Source organism: Phaseolus vulgaris, chromosome 8 (genome assembly GCF_051622355.1).
Source record: "Phaseolus vulgaris cultivar YP4 chromosome 8, ASM5162235v1, whole genome shotgun sequence".
Lineage (NCBI taxonomy): Eukaryota > Viridiplantae > Streptophyta > Magnoliopsida > Fabales > Fabaceae > Phaseolus > Phaseolus vulgaris.
In genome coordinates, this window is record NC_143505.1 from 2282150 (window position 1) to 2298343 (window position 16194).

The 16194-nt window shown below is 34.1% G+C and overlaps 3 protein-coding genes and 1 pseudogene across 4 annotated transcripts; 2 read left to right on the forward strand and 2 right to left on the reverse strand.

The window, feature by feature from the left end:
- Nucleotides 1-2077: 2077 nt before the first annotated feature.
- On the reverse strand, nt 2078-5769 carry LOC137825807 (protein ROOT INITIATION DEFECTIVE 3). Its single transcript, XM_068631595.2, has 8 exons — nt 5418-5769; nt 5184-5297; nt 4820-4953; nt 4541-4688; nt 4170-4369; nt 3131-3258; nt 2367-2608; nt 2078-2271 (listed from the first exon to the last, which is right to left on the reverse strand). The coding sequence occupies exons 1-8, from the start codon at nt 5619-5621 to the stop codon at nt 2095-2097; spliced, it is 1347 nt and encodes a 448-aa protein (XP_068487696.2). The 5' UTR covers nt 5622-5769; the 3' UTR covers nt 2078-2094.
- A 999-nt stretch (nt 5770-6768) lies between these two features.
- CRR2 (Tetratricopeptide repeat (TPR)-like superfamily protein) lies at nt 6769-9251 on the reverse strand. Its single transcript, XM_068632172.2, has 2 exons — nt 9163-9251; nt 6769-8956 (listed from the first exon to the last, which is right to left on the reverse strand). The coding sequence occupies exon 2, from the start codon at nt 8851-8853 to the stop codon at nt 6877-6879; it is 1977 nt and encodes a 658-aa protein (XP_068488273.2). The 5' UTR covers nt 8854-8956; nt 9163-9251; the 3' UTR covers nt 6769-6876.
- Nucleotides 9252-11247: 1996 nt separating this feature from the next.
- On the forward strand, nt 11248-16139 carry LOC137823488 (F-box/kelch-repeat protein At3g23880). Its single transcript, XM_090293467.1, has 3 exons — nt 11248-12671; nt 13042-13964; nt 14576-16139. Exon 1 carries the CDS (start codon nt 11526-11528, stop codon nt 12651-12653), a length of 1128 nt encoding a protein of 375 aa, XP_090149593.1. The 5' UTR covers nt 11248-11525; the 3' UTR covers nt 12654-12671; nt 13042-13964; nt 14576-16139.
- LOC150025339 (UDP-glycosyltransferase 73C3 pseudogene) lies at nt 14592-16139 on the forward strand (annotated as a pseudogene). The gene has a single exon (XR_016514575.1). The product of XR_016514575.1 is annotated as a UDP-glycosyltransferase 73C3 pseudogene (transcript).
- Nucleotides 16140-16194: the final 55 nt, after the last annotated feature.

A 16194-nucleotide genomic window follows, 5' to 3' on the forward strand; every position in this document is an offset into this window, starting at 1 on the left:
ACACTGTGGTTCGTTTGCTTCTATTTTTATTTATTTTTCACTATTTATTTATCTTTAAAAAAAAAAAACTAAAATGAGAGTTAGATAGAATGCATGTATGTGACTTGAAGCTATGTGATAAAGTATAAATGTCAAAAATGAAGAAAAGGAGTTTTTCTTTTTGGCTTAATGATTAAAAGCATACACACCAATGCAGAAGGATTAAAATTGAAAATGTGATTTTGGCATAATGTATATAATAAGATAAAAAAAATGTTGTAATGATAAGTGCCAAAGTGAACACCACACAAATGAAAGGAAAATGATACAAAATTTAGTAAAAGAGAATAAAACTTAGTGTTTGAAGTTACTTTTTTAGGAGGAAGTTGTGTATGCATACTAATTATAAGTTGAGAAATATTAGAAGGTATAATAAAAAGATATTTAGGAAACTCTTAGTTTTATATATTTTTTTCCTTTTTATAACGATTATTTGTAGTGAAAAGGAAAAACAAGATTTAATGTTGACTCGTTTTGTTTATCTTACTTAATTCACTGTAATCATTTTGAACAGTGTCTTCATCCAAAATGTTAAAATGGTTACATAAAAAAACTGTCAAAATGGTTGTTGTCATTGTGAATAATATAATTAAATTATATTAGTTCTTTATTATGTTATTTTCTTTTAACTGTTATTTTTTAATAACAACATTAAAACATGGTAAATCATTATTACAACCAGGTTACTTGTAGTATTCTGTTCAATCAAAACAAAGAGTAAAAGAGATAAAAAAAAATATATCAATTGGTAGATTTTAGAAGAGTTATCTTTTGTAGGAGTTAAATGGTGAAAAATAAATATGTAAAACTGTTTGGTTTGATGAACAAAGTGACAGTGACAAAGGAGATGAAGTAGTATGAAATTTACACCTTATAAATTTTCAAAACAAGATTACATAAAAAATAAAAAATAAACTTACAATGACTGATTCTGTTGTCTTTTTTACATTTTTTTATCGCCAAAGTTACAGTTTTGTATTTATTTAACAAAATTATTGGATTTCAGCATGTTCAGTTAAAATCTGTAAAATAAGTGTCTCATTTTTGTTTTTTATTTTGAAAACCTATATGCATAAATTAATACATGTGCAGACATAAAATATGTTTTGTAACATCCTTTAAAACTTTGCATTTGTTAGTTTATATTGAATTGTCCTTTTAACACAATTAACCTCGTTTTTTCCCCTTCTCATGGTATTTGGTAAGAAATTGAATATAAGCTAGTTCTAAAGCTTTAAGTTTTATTTTGTTCTATTAAATTAATTTCAGAATTTCAGAACCTCCTGTTATAATATTTAGAAAATTAGTAAAAAATAATAATCTTTATATCGTCATTTTTTAATTTGTGAAAGCACGTATTTCAAAAACTATATTCCTTATAATTAGGTCCCATCTATGTTAAAATGTAAAGGTTATAACTTCTTTTTATTGCAAGTTACAACAATCAAATACGAACAGAATTTTCAGCAATCATATTGGTGAAATAATTTGAATCATTCATTGATAAAATTAAAACTTCATGATAAACTCTATATATATATAGACATACATATATACACACACCTTTTTGTTATTTTTTTTTATCTAAACCAAATCCTAAAAATATATTTTTAAAACAGCTTTTGAAATTTTAATTTTTTAAAATATACTTTTTACTTTTATAAAATTAATTTAAGAATATTTTAATTGTAAAAAAAACAAATACAAATTGTATAAAAACTAAATCAAAACAAACAAACATCTAAGCACAGATGAAATTATCGTATAATATAGTTTAGTAAATAAATTGACGTGTATATGAATTTTTTTTAATCAAATTACTTGCCATGAACCCCATATAAAACGGGCAAATATTTCTGTAGTTCGAATATCAAACCTATTAAACCATAATAACAACAGAATCATGAAAGATTCGCCAAAGTTCTAAAGTCATTAATCTATGCCAAAACTTTTTTCTAAGATTGTCAATAGCTATGGATTGGAAACTGGCAGAAGGAAATGTAATGATGCTAGAGATCTACAAATTGAAAAGTGAAAATGACAAGAAAAAATGTCTTAATTTTGATTTTCATCTAAGGTTGTAGCTTGACTGCCATCCAACAGTTCTTGTACACAAAATTTATTTAAGTTTTCATACATTTTCTTCCATTTGTTAGTCATTTGCATTGACATTTCGTAATCATGTTTTAGTTTCTCCGTCTCCATTTCAGAAGCAGCAGATGACCCTTGATGCTGAGACATAGGTTAAAAACAAAAACAAAACGTTAATCACAATCAAAATCAGGTAATGATCATCCTTTAATAAGAGGAGTAATCATATAACAAACCTGAAGTTCCTTAATGTAATTAGATATCTGTTGAGAACTGATGTATGAAGGAACCACAGAACTGCTTCCACCCACAAGACTGACCATAGTGCTCATATCTGAGTCTTCATCTATTGAATTTGCATATTTTTCCAATGGAGGGGGTAAATTAGCCCCTTGCTTTCTTGATGATGTTTGTACATTAGAAGATATGTGATTACTAGAGTTTTCTCGTCTAACAACGATAATATTATTTACAGGCCCTGCAGAATCCACAATACTTAGTGACTGGATATGCCATATGAGAAAAAACCTTGAACAATAACCAAGTGTAAAAAGCTATCACGCAGAACATATTGAGAGAAAAAATAATATCGTATTATCCAAGTTAAATAACAATGCATCACGTATCAAAGGCATTAAGCAAAAATAAAAGTTTAAAAAAAGAAAGCCCAATAGCAGCAGATATAAATAGGAGTTGAATATATAATTAGAATACTGTCAAGTCCCACTAGATAAGTAAAACAACTGGGCACCAGTGTTTCTTATAATTAAGTAAAAGCTCCTCTACATGAGGTACGTTAGTTGCTTTACTATATCACAAATAAATTGCCAGTCTTCATTATATTCTAATTTTGCAAATGAAAAAACGTTTGACCATTGAAAAAGCAGAAAATCATTGGAAAAAAGTTCATGACAAATAGCATAAAATATGCATTACTAAACATAGATACAATCAAAACTCTTTCTACAAAGCAGGTCATATTTCACTGTTTATATAATACCTTTAGCATGTTTGAACATGCGGACAATGTTACGAGTTCTTGCATTCCAAACACGAACCATTCCATCCTCTGACCCCGATATTAACAAATTCTCACTCATGCCATATGCTAAGCAAGTAACTGCCTTGCTGTTACATCGAGAAACAAAATTAGTTAAATGGCACTGCATAGCTTAAACCAACTTTTTATTCTAATAACATGACCACTAGCAAAGAGGAATATGATATGTTACAGAATAAACTAAATCGTGAATGAACATTGCCCCTGCTAATACCATGAATAGCTGTGATACAGGGTCGTGCCTTATGCTGCTTCATGTGCAATAGCAAGCCATGATGCAATGGGTTCAATGGAACAGGCAATAGCCATGATATGCCACAACGGCAGTATAGTGCACAATTGACAATCCTAGCTAGAAGTCTAGAAACAACTACTGCTTTAAAGATAAATAGTCACCATTTTTTAATTCAAACTCAGAACATGGATTGATGTTTTGTTCAAAAGCTATAACAGCTCAGTTTGTATTTTCATGATGTAAGAGAAAAAGGATAACAACCAAAGAACAAGCAATCCTTTTTTGAAATGGGTTGAACTAATAAACTGGAATCAGCTGGACGTACAAACTATGAATTTCAACATAAACGAGCTCAAATTCATCATCTATTGTAATCAGTAAGGGGACTAAATGTTTCTTTGAGTTCATCATAGCTAACAATTAAATTCTGTGGGAACTCGATATTCACTTTATTTATCCTTAAATTCTTAAACAAAAACTAACTACTCTCAAATCCCAAGTTGTTGCTCTCTAAGATCAATATTATTGCAATTGGCAAATAGAAACTATCATACACGAGCTAGACAGGAGCACAAGACAATAAATGCGTGCAACTAAATTATTCAAGCTTACAAAATATATATGCAATTCAAAGAGATAATTACAATCAAAACACTGATGCATATTCGCAAAACTAACATCAAGTGATAAGCATCATCAACAAGTCTATACTTTTTAAAATAAACACAAAGAAGAAATGACAACCTGTGGTTAGAAAAAGAACCAATGATATGCATCCCATAATTATTAGTAGCAACGCTTACAGCGTTAAGTGCAGCAATATATATCTTTCCATCTCTACTGCCAGCATAAAAGACGTGCTCAGCTGGATCCAATGCAATGGAATCGATAACTGAAGGGAATACTATATTTCTTAGTAGTGTTCCCCTAGATAAGCTCCATACCTAACAGAAGAACAAATTACAATCCAATTAAGTTGATTACAAACATTCAAACATATACATAAACTATCTCAAAATATAAGAAGTAATTCAAACATATTCTTGAGTAAACGTACTTCATTGATTATCTATTTTTCTACTACACCACCACCACACAAAGACAGTAAGACAAACCTTGCAAGTTCGATCCTCTGAAGCTGACACAATAATTGCATTGCACCCTCCATTACCAATAACAACATCAGTCACGCGCAGGGTGTGTCCTGAAAAACTATACTCATAAAGATTATTTGCCTGCTGCCCTCTGAAATCATCGAATATCCTGAACCACGAAATGAAGAGCAGCAAATACCACAATAGTTAGCACTGCTAGCACCCAAGCCGTACACTATCCTAAAAGGAAAAATCACTACTGCAACGGAAAGAAAAATAGAAAAAGGGAGAGAAAAGTACATGAAGAGAGACCAAACTCTTACGGTTCCATCTTCAGAACCAGATATCAACAGCGAGTCATCTTCAGAAAAAACCATACAAGTAACCGCCCTAAAATGTGCACGCCACTTCTTAAGCAATCTACCAGTTTCAACCTTACAATCAATGCAAGCAACTCAGCACAGTACAGTAAACAGAAACAGACATAAATTAAGTCCTCACTTTCAATTCATAATTCTCCACAACCTAACACCACAAAAACTTCAGTACATGTTTAGACTATATTTGATTTCTCTGAAGTAAGGGTAAAGCAAGTAATCCCAATTATTGATCAGAAAACCAGACAGTTGAAAAAAATAATGGATCACCAAAAAAAAAAACTTACTTCCCAAAAGTAAATATCACCAGACAAAGCTCCACCAACAATGAAGGTTCCCGGGTGATTAGAAGCAAGGGGCTTAATAGGTTCAGCGGGAAAGCTCTTCACTTCAACTTGAGGCTGCACACGCATAATGCAAGTGACAATGTCATCATCAATTCATTCATTCAATCATTCATTATTAATAATTACCATCGTAGAAGAAAATGTTAAATAATAAGAAGAAGAAAAGGGAACAACCTTGGACCAGGACCAGAAGAGAACAGAACCAGATGTTGCGGAAGTTTCTCGAAGCTGAGAGGAGGCGATGAAGCGAGAACCGACGGAGACAAGGCCGTGAGAAGGGGACAAGCAAGATTTGTAGCGGAGCTGCTCCGCGCCGGTGTGAAGGTCCCAGCACCCTATTCCGCCGTCAACAGACGACGACGCCAAAACAACCTCCATCCTTCGTCGGAAGCACACGGCGTAAACAAACGAAGAATCGCTTCACTGTTGACGGAGAATATGGTTCTCTGTTTCGGAGGAGGCTACCCAGGGTTTTTTGTTTTGATCTTTGACCCTAGGGTTTCTATTGCTTTTTATAATTTTTTTTATAAAGCTTTCATACTCTATATTACTGTGATATCTCAGCTTCTGAGTTATGATATCTCAGCTTCGAGTATTTTTTTTGTGTGTTTTTATTTAAATTTTATAAAAGAATATAATTTAATTTTGAGTTTAATGATACAAATAGTGATTGAATAATAACTGTACCTATATATAAATATGATTATTCTTAGTAACTGTTTTATGGTGTATATATTTTTTTTCTCATTTTATCTTTATCTCTATATTAATATTTTATTTTATTATTGTATGTTGGGTAATTCGTTATTAATGGGGAGCTAAATTGTGAAGCCGTTTTGAACGGTTTTAAATTTGAAACGCATTAACACATTCTAACTTACACGTTTTGTTTTTTTTTTTTCTTTTTCTAATATCAGTTACTCTGAAATTGCGTTGCCTATCACAGTATCAATAAGTATCAACTGAAATTTAATCTTAAAATATGTGTTCGAGGCAAAGGCGAGGAAGTTCTTGAGTTTTTTCTTACTGAATAAGAAATTGAAGTTCTTGAGTTTTTTTCTTACGGAATAAGAAATAGAGGCTAACCCAGATGAATGTTCAGCTACAACTAATATCATAAAGGTGTGTTTGATGTCGAAAACAAAAAAAATGCTGCAAAATTGTCAATTTATGAAGGCAGGTCAAGTTGTTCTGCCTGTTGTGGTGTAGCAGCAAGTGTTTGTCACCTGATTATAACGTTATTTTATGTTTTTCTAATTTAAGATAAACATCACATGTATTGAAAGGAAAAAAAGGTCAAGTGTCAGCAACATTTTATCTGTGCTAACTATTATGCGTAAGCAATTTTGTGGTCCTTACAGACACGATTTATAGCAGTAGATATAAATAATAGCACTATGTTAACAGATGCCATAAAATTAAGTGTCTTTACAAATAGCATAAACTTTTAGGAAAAATTATTTCTTTGACATGGTGTAAAAGATTTTATCACAGTTTTTAGAAATTAAATGGTTGTGGTATATTAAATAAAATTATTCCAGCTCATTTAAAAAAGAATAAATCTACATCAGAACTGGAACTGATAGTGTTTGAAGCCATAGCAGCATTGAACAGCGTGGTATTCTGGCAAAAACTACCAATAGTCACCACAGGAACAAACTCCATCTCTAAAATGATGGAAGCGATTCACATCTCTAACAAGAATCTCTCTATTAGCAAATTTTGAAATAAATTTTGTAACAGCATGACAGTCTTCACACAATCTCAAGTTTTTTCTGATCCTTATGGTTTCGCCTTTTGCAGTATTAATGAGTCCAAATGCAACTGCAAGCTTCTCGCTGTGTCCCAATACAATTTTTTCCTTCTCTTCTTCATCAAGATCATAGAGAACAACATTTGTATGTGGGACATAACCCTGCTCTTTCATCTCAGTTGACAACTTCACTATCAAAGCCTGAACCTCTTCAATTTGTGGGTTGTGCTCGTCAACGGAGACAAACGAGTACACCTTCCTTTTCACTTCAATCCAGCTGCAACCTGGAAGCTTTTGAAGGCCACGAGCTTCCAGTAGCTTCATTACACTCCTTGATTCACTCCACATCTTAGCTTCTGCATAAGTATCGGCTAAAAGCACATAATTTCCAGCATTCTTAGGCTCCAACTCAAAAAGCATAGCACTTGCTCTCTCCGCAAGTTCAACATTACAGTGAATCCTACAAGACCCAAGAAGGGAACCCCAAACTGTGGGTCCGGGTTCAAAATGCATATCTTCTATTAGTTTGATTGCTTCATCTAACCTGTTAGCTCGTCCAAGAAGATCCACCACACAAGCATAATGCTCCATACCAGGATCGATCCTGTACTTACTAAGCATGGATTCAAATAAAATCTTTCCTTCCTCAACAAGGCCCGCATGACCGCAAGCACCCAGAACAGTAATGAATGATATATAACTCGGTGAAACTCCTTGGTGGATCATGTTTTCAAAAATTTGGATCGCTTTCTTTCCGAAACCATGCATACCGTAAATAGAAATCAAAGAATTCCAAGAAATAACATCACGATTCTTCATGCTATCAAACACCCTCTGTCCCATCGAAATCTCACCACATCTTCCATACATTGTAATAAGCGCACTAAGAACTGGCAGTATAGAATCAAGACCCCGTCTAAGGATATAACCATGAATCAACTTCCCTTGTTCTAATGCAGCAAGGCCTCCGCAAGCTTGAAGCACACTAACCATTGTAACTGAATTTGGAACTGAATCACCAGCCTCAAGCATCATTAACTGAAACAGTTCCAGTGCTTTCATAGGCATATCATTCTTTGCAAAACATGCAATCATAGCGCTCCACGAGACAAAATTCTTGGCAGGCATTGCACAAAACACGGAATTTGCATCAGACACACTGCCAAACCTAGCATACACATCTAACAGAGTCGTCATAACATGAACATTTGCTTCATAGCCATGTCGTAGAATATGGGCATGAATCTCCTTGCCCTTCCAGAGAGGGCAGACCGACAGCTCTGAAACAACGCAAGCCTTGAGCACATACGTATACGTGAACCTATCCGAAGGGACCCCAGTGGAATTCATCTGGGCATACAAATCCAGCAGCTCCTCACCACGACCCACCATTGCCAGTGCTCGGAAGAGTGCATTCCAGACATATATGGTTCTTTCCAGCGTTTCATCAAACACCTTGCGAGCACGATCAATGGAGCCGAGCTCATAGTACATACTGATAAGTTTAGTAGCCAAAAACGGGTCTTGGTCAAAACCCCTGTTGGTAAGATGGCGATGAATGTGAAGGCCATCGGAGAGCGAGTTGTGCTGGGCACATGAATAGATTAAATGCTCAAAAGTCTGCTGAGTTGGATTAGTCTCATACAGCAGGAGATGAATAGCCTGCTTAAGGCTCCCACCTTTGCACAATGACTGTATCAGTTGGTTGTTATCGGTCTTTATGCCATTGATGGGGTTTGTTGAAGGGTTCAATGAAGCAAAAGTGACCGGAAGTTTTGAATAGACACGGGAATTGTAGCAGAGGTGGGTTTGAGATGGTGTATGTCTGACAATTTGGGGAATCTGAAGCACCCACATCAGACAAAATTTTGATGCAACTCTCCTCCCAAAAAGCTTCGTCAGTGTCTCTGCTGTAAGGGAATGAGTTCAATGCTTCGTATTATCCAAACCAATGTCACATCTGTGAGTAACATTAAGCAAGAAAGAAACCATAAACAACTCAAATTTAAGAAATAAAGACATGGTAAGATGCAAGAGGTAACCAAGGAACAAGAAATAGGATAACTAGGTTGTCTATGTTCTACTTTGTGACCCCATTTCAGTGTTTCATTATAAATAGTGCAATGAATATACATAACTGATACAATTTCCCCAGCAAGAACATACCAGAGGTGATAGTTGTGAGACAAAAGATTCAAGTTTGGGTGAGAGTTGCTAGAGTGAAGTGGTCTATTTTGAAGGCAAAATTGTGGTGCAGTTTAGTTTAGATATTTCAAAGGGTATTCTAAATCAAAACCGGATCCCAATAGTTTAGCGGGTCGGGTCGAGTTATTGCAAACGGGTTGAATTGGTTCTACATGAAAAATTATATAAAATACATACCTATATATATATATATATATATATATATATATATTGAGAATTTCTCAATATAAAATTGTGGTTTTTTTTTAGAAGTGTTCTTATTTTATTTTTATATCAATATTTAACTTCTAAAAAAAATAAAAAGACACAGTAAAAAAAAACTTTGAGAAAAATGTGAGAAACAAAAACTGAAAAAAACTCCTTCTCAAATTCGAGTCTCAAATTTTCCACACATTGTCATAAGGGTTTCAGAATTGACAATCAAAACTCCTTCTAAAAATATAACCGTGAAAAAAAAATATTATTTAATTTTAAAAATGCAATTCTTAAAAAAATAAAATAATATTTAATAGTTTATGTACTGTACAAGTAAATTTCAATGATAAACATTTGAAAGGTCTAAATAAATCAAGACGTCGAGAGATCGTTATTTTTTAAAAATAAAAATAATATATGATTAAAATGAAACAAATGACTTTAAAATAATAAAATAAGAAAAGATAAAAGAATAAGTAGATATGATACGGTACTCAACCTTGAAATATTTAAAACATATTCAGTAAATACAAACTAAAAAAAATAAAAGTCCTTTTATAAGATCTAATTGTTTCACTCTTTCATGTGATCTAATTGTTTTTTGTTATTCGTAATACTCACTTTTTATAAGATTTTCACCATACATATATATGATTATTTTAACTTATATAATACTTGAATTTTATAATTTTCATAGTCCAATTAAACAGTTTCTATGTCCTGACAAACAAGTAAAAAAGAGGTCAATTATTGTTCTTCAAAATGAGAAATTATTAGGATTCCAAAAACCCAGTGTTAAAGAAATCAAAGTCTTGAAAAAATGAGTTTTAGTAAAAATACTAACAATGAAACTATATTTTAAAAGTCTAATGACTAGTGCGTGGTACGAACAAAATTAAAAATAGCATCTTTTGGAGAAGTTGTTGGTGGTGTGTACACAAGCTTCCAAAAGCAACAAGTCCTATCTAAAAGAAAATTATACAGATAAAGTTGATAGATATTTTCATGATCATGCAGAAAATTATTTTTTTATTAAAATATGAACTTTACCCGAAGAGATAGAGAATTTTGAAATTACCCTATTAAAATAGAGGTTTGTACGTTTGTGTTGGATACACGTATCGAACATTGACATTTGTAGGATATGTATTGGTAAAATATCCAATTCAAAAAAAATATTTATTGAATTTATGTCAATTATAACACGGTTCTGACACAATTTAAAAAAAATGAAAAATATATTAGTTTTCAAAAAATTTAAACTTATTGTATAAATTTTTAATATGATTATAAAAATGATAAACAATCCTTTTGAACCAGTCATAAAAAAATATCTTTCTGCTAAAAAAAATAAAACATACTTGTACACATAAATCTTTATTATCAGTTTATATAATTCATAATTGTATAATCCATGTTCCGTATCCACATTATCTTATACTTTTCTGTCCATATCCGTGTCAGTGTCTATGTGTTGTAAACTGATATCTTTGTGTATTTATCAAAATAACATTTTTCATTATTTTTTTTCAAATATGTTGATAGGTATTAGATTTTCCTAAAGTGAGCTTATTTCCAGCTATCTATACCTAAGAAGAAATTAGCATCTTCACTTTCTGCTTTAATGATTCCTTGCTTATATATACAAGATGACAGCATGGATCAGCATTCCTCAGGATTTGAAAAGTTTAACCACACTTCACAAAACACAACTTCAAAGTGACACAATTTTAAAGATGTTTTTTTTTATATATAAAAAAGTGAACAAGTGGCAAATATAATAGTGAAATACCTCTTTAAGAGCTTCCAATTTCCATTTCATGTTTAATTGTTTATTGGAAATGGGAAATGGGAAAAGAGAGTAGCAGCTGCTATTCTAAAAGTTGATGCCATGTTATAATAAGTCAGACAGAAACAAAACGAGTGAATGAGTCAAGCTCACTGTTTTCTATCTGTTTTGTGTGAATGGTTGGTTTTACAGTTTTCTTCACAGCTTTGTTTCCTTTCATTCTCTACACAAAGAGAATCCTTGTTTTCCTTTGTACTTAGTGTGATAATCAATACAAAGTTACCTTCTCAGTTTGTCTTTTCTCTCTCTTTCTTTCTTAACTCTAATAGAAAGAAAGAACATGGAAAACCACACTCTTCCTCTGGAGTTGGCAAGAGAAATTCTTCTGAGATTGCCAGTGAGATCTGTGTTGCTTTGTAAGTGTGTATGCAAGTCATGGCATTCTCTCATTTCCACTCCTCAATTTGGCATTTCCCACTATGACTTGGCTGCTTCACCCTCCCATAGAGTTCTTATCAAATCAAAGGACTTTCTTGTTCAATCCATAGATATAGACGCACGGCTTTTCAAACAATCCAGTGCAGTGCATTTCCTTTGCCTCCCTCCACCACCCCCACGCCCTAGTGATGATTTTCATTACAAATATGAGCTTCTGGGTTCATGCAGAGGACTAGTATTTTTATGCTACCAGGGAGATCTCATTCTTTGGAACCCATCAATGGGTGTCCATAAACGATTCCCAAACTTTGAATGTGACTTGACCGATACAATTCTGTATGCTTTTGGGTATGACACATCAACAGCTAACTACTGTTTAGTTCTTGTTGGATTAGAGGAGTCTGAAAACATTGAGTCTCAAAGTTATGAGAGGAAAGCTGAAATCCTGATTTTCTCTTTCAAAACTGCTTTGTATGTTCCATCTAAGAGCATTTCTTTTCCATACAAATGCATGGGAGAGAATTTCAGTGCTGGGGCACTGTTCAGTGGGGCTATTCATTGGTTGGTTCTCACTGAGGATGAAAATGTCCCTGTGATTATAGCCTTTGATATGATACAAAAGAGTTTGTTAGATATTCCTCTGTTTGACCATTTCACTATGGGAAAATATGAAGTTCATAGTTTTGGGGTAATGGGAGAATGCCTCAGTGTGTGCTGCAAGGTCCAAGGGTGTGGAAGTGCAGAAATATGGATGATGAAAGAATATAAAGTGCAGTCATCTTGGACTAAGTGTGTGGTTATACCCATTAATGACTTTCTCAACGACCACTTTTGGCCTGTATGCATCACTAAAGATGGTCAAATTTTTGGATCAAACATTGGAGGAAGATTAGAGAAACGTAATCATAAAGGAGAGCTCCTTGAATTTCTCAAATATGGTGGAGGTGGAGAGTTGTACTATTTGAATCTAAGGTCTGCTCTGTATAGAGAGAGTCTACTGTTCCCAAGTAGTGAAGATGATCAGCAGTAACACACAAGAAAATTCAAGGTATGCATTGTTCTCCAATCCCTTTCACCATTATATTCTTTCTTATTCATCTTGAATCATGGAATATCAAACTCTTATGTCTAATTTTTTCTCCAATTTTCCACTATCTCTAATCTCCGTCATAGCTGATGGTGGTGGATTTAATTATCCTTGCTTGGATAAATATTTGATGCCTTGCTAACTCACAAGCTTTAATAATCAATCAAAGGCGATTCAAAGGGAAAGTAATGTAAGAAAAAACAACTTTTTTAAGAGTAAAAATAATTAGGATTTTCCATGGCATTTTACTATATCACTGTTTTTCTGCTAAAATCTCAGAGAATTTCCAATTAATATCCTAACATTTACATGACACTCTTGTTTCCCGCAGGCCATGAAATATACAGCTACCTTGAACTGATGACACGGCTAGCAGAAACATAGCACTTAGAAGAGAATGTCTTACATATGATATTAAATCAGTGTTAATGCAGAAATAGTCTCTGTTGTAGTGGTGATTTCAATAAAGTTGGAGTATCAGTGGACTTTGTAATTTACCTGAGTTTCAGATTATCTTTTTTGCTCTTAATGTTATTGTGGTTCAGATTATCCTTTTTTGCTATTAAAGTTATTGTGTTTGCAGTTTGTTTCTCCAGTGCGCTTTTACATAGTTTTCTGACATTCTATGTGACTTTTGTTGCTCAAACAAAAGCTATGCTTCAACTTCTTAACAATGATCAAAACTGTATCCTTTCTCATAAGAAATTGTTTGCCGAAAAATTTGTAATATGGTTAAGTTTTGCTCTAAAGCACACTAGATATGCATATGCTCCTTGCCTATCTCCATTTTTATGGCAAGCATTTCTGGATTTTATTTCAAAACCTTCCACTGTTAGCAAGAGATTTTATGTATGAATCTAAGGGTATTTAGGTGACAAACTCTGGCAAATACTTTTCCCTGGACATTTTAAAAATGTTTTTTTACTGTTGAAGTTTTTTAATATCAGTTTTCTCAAAATTAAATTTTTGGCGGTGGATAAATTAATTTTAGTCCATGGAAGTATTTATTTTATGTTTTTTTATTTCCATCAATAGATATCATGGAAAAAAAAAAAGGAATCTAAAGTACTGTAGAAGGCACAACCTTCAATGTTTTTTTCTGCTTGTTTTCCTGTTGAATCCCGACAGGACCACAGGGCAAGTTGTCTCTCCTAAAGAAGAAGTGATCAGCCTCTCGAAGAAGACATACTAGGTGTGTTTCCCACCCACTGGTCGGGCTTATCATCTTCTTCAGCACTGCACCGAACCCTTCAGGTTGGTTATGTAAAATATGGGTTGTGCAATAAATTATATGCTGTGTTTCTTACTTGCTATTTGCTGCATGTTGTAATTTTGTGTGTCACATGAGTTGGAGCTTTTAGTGCCTTGAATTTGGATAACAGATTCATGTTCAATTAATCCTCACTCACACGTGCATAGTGATTATAGGTATCAGTTCAAGCTATACTTTGTTTTTTCAGGTGGCTTATAGTTGATTATATATTGATTACATTTTCAACCGCATATATTTGCTTGGCATGTTCTCTAGGTTTGCTCAAAGGGACTGACTTTTCTGATCTGAACCATGCATTTTTCTCAGCCAGGCTAAATGTGTATGAAATTGGTGTTATCCCTTTTGTTTGCATCATTTTTGTGTCATTAACCCCTAAAATTAGTAATTTTACATTCACTTGTTTGATATTGATAATTAAACATCTAAACTAGCACATTCAACATGTCAGACCAAAATTGAGAGGTACTCCCTTTCATATTTATTGTATTGAACATGAGTACTTAGAGATTTTCATCCAGTAATTACTTGGGAGAACTAATTTTTTTCATTAATGTATTAAACAATTAACTTGAATTTCCTAATCAATTTTCAGGACAGAGAAACCTTCCATGGCAATGGATTCAACGGCCCTTAGGCACCTCCACTTTGTTTTCATCCCCTTAATGGCCCCAGGTCATCTTCTCCCCATGGTAGACATGGCCAAATTGATGGCACAACGCCAAGTGAAAGTGAGCATAGTGACCACACCCCTCAATTCCATCCAATTCCAAGCAGGCATAGACAAAGAGATTCGATCTGGGTCATCCATTCAAATTCTAAATGTTCAATTTCCATGTGAGGAAGTTGGACTACCAGAGGGATGTGAGAGCTTAGACACTTTGCCTTCAATGGATCTACTAAACAACTTCAGCATCGCTTTAGACTTGTTGCAGCAGCCACTGGAAGAGCTACTTGAAAAGCAAAGACCCTTCCCAAGCTGCATAATTGTCGACAAATATTTCTTGTGTGTGGCTGAAGTTGCAAACAAGTTGAATGTCCCAATAATAATATTTGACGGAACCAGTTGTTTCTGTCTCCTATGCACCCACAATTTACAAAAGGATAAAGTCTATGAAGCTGTGTCAGCTGAAGAGAAATTTCTTATCCCCAGAATTCCCCATAGAATTGAATTGAAAAAATCTCAACTCCCTGGGATATTCAATCCCGGGTCAGACCTGACGTTGAAGGCTCGACGTGAGAAAGTAATGGAAGTTGCAGAAAAATCATATGGGATAGTGGTTAATAGTTTTGAGGAGTTGGAAGCAGAATATGTGAAAGAGTATCAAAGATTTTCGGGTCATAAAGTATGGTGTGTTGGCCCTGTGTCATTGTCCAATAGGGATGATATTGACAAGTCTCTAAGAAGTAGGAGAAACTTAAGTTATGGGAATGAATATGTGAAGTGGCTAGATTCATGGTCTCCGAGGTCAGTGATTTATGTCTGCCTTGGTAGCTTAAACCGTGCAATACCAGAGCAGTTGATAGAGCTCGGGAGAGGTTTGGAAGCGACTAAAAGGCCATTCATTTGGGTGCTTAGAGGCGCATATGGAAGAGAGGAGATGGAGAAGTGGCTGTTGGAAGATGGGTTTGAAGAAAGGGTGAAAGGGAGAGGGCTTTTGATCAAGGGTTGGGCGCCACAAGTGTTGATCTTATCACATACAGCAATAGGAGTGTTCGTGACACATTGTGGATGGAATTCCACACTAGAAGGGATTTGTGCTGGCGTGCCATTAGTAACTTTTCCTCTGTTTGCTGAGCAGTTCCTCAATGAGCAACTTGTTGTACAAGTGGTGAAGACTGGGGTGAGTGCAGGAGCTGAATCTGTTGTGCACTTGGGGGAGGAACATAAGTCTATGGTTCAGGTGACCAGGGAAAATGTGAAGGATTCTATTGAGAATGTAATGGGTGAAGACCAAGAAAAAAAAGAGATAAGGGAAAGGGCTAGAAAGTATGCAGACATGGCAAGGAAAGCAATGGAACAAGGTGGCTCTTCTTACCGCAACATGTCCCTACTCATTGATCACATTGTGCATGTCAAAGGGTTGCACAACTAAGACACACATGGATTCATCATTGTTTTGCTTGAAATAAACCTGAGTTCCTACCTTGTTCTTCAATGGGCCTTTAACCATTTTCTCTTGGAGGTTTACAGAGACAACTTTAGGAAATTGC

Coding starts and splice junctions, on each gene's coding strand:
- LOC137825807 (XM_068631595.2), bottom strand. CDS start 5,621: ATGGAGGTTGTTTTGGCGTCGTCGTCTGTTGACGGCGGAATAGGGTGC. Junction 3,259..4,169: donor GGTTCTTTTTCTAACCACAG/GTTGTCATTTCT, acceptor TCGATGTAACAG/CAAGGCAGTTACTTGCTTAG. Junction 2,609..3,130: donor CATGTTCAAACATGCTAAAG/GTATTATATAAA, acceptor TGGATTCTGCAG/GGCCTGTAAATAATATTATC.
- LOC137823488 (XM_090293467.1), top strand. CDS start 11,526: ATGGAAAACCACACTCTTCCTCTGGAGTTGGCAAGAGAAATTCTTCTG.
- CRR2 (XM_068632172.2), bottom strand. CDS start 8,853: ATGTGGGTGCTTCAGATTCCCCAAATTGTCAGACATACACCATCTCAA.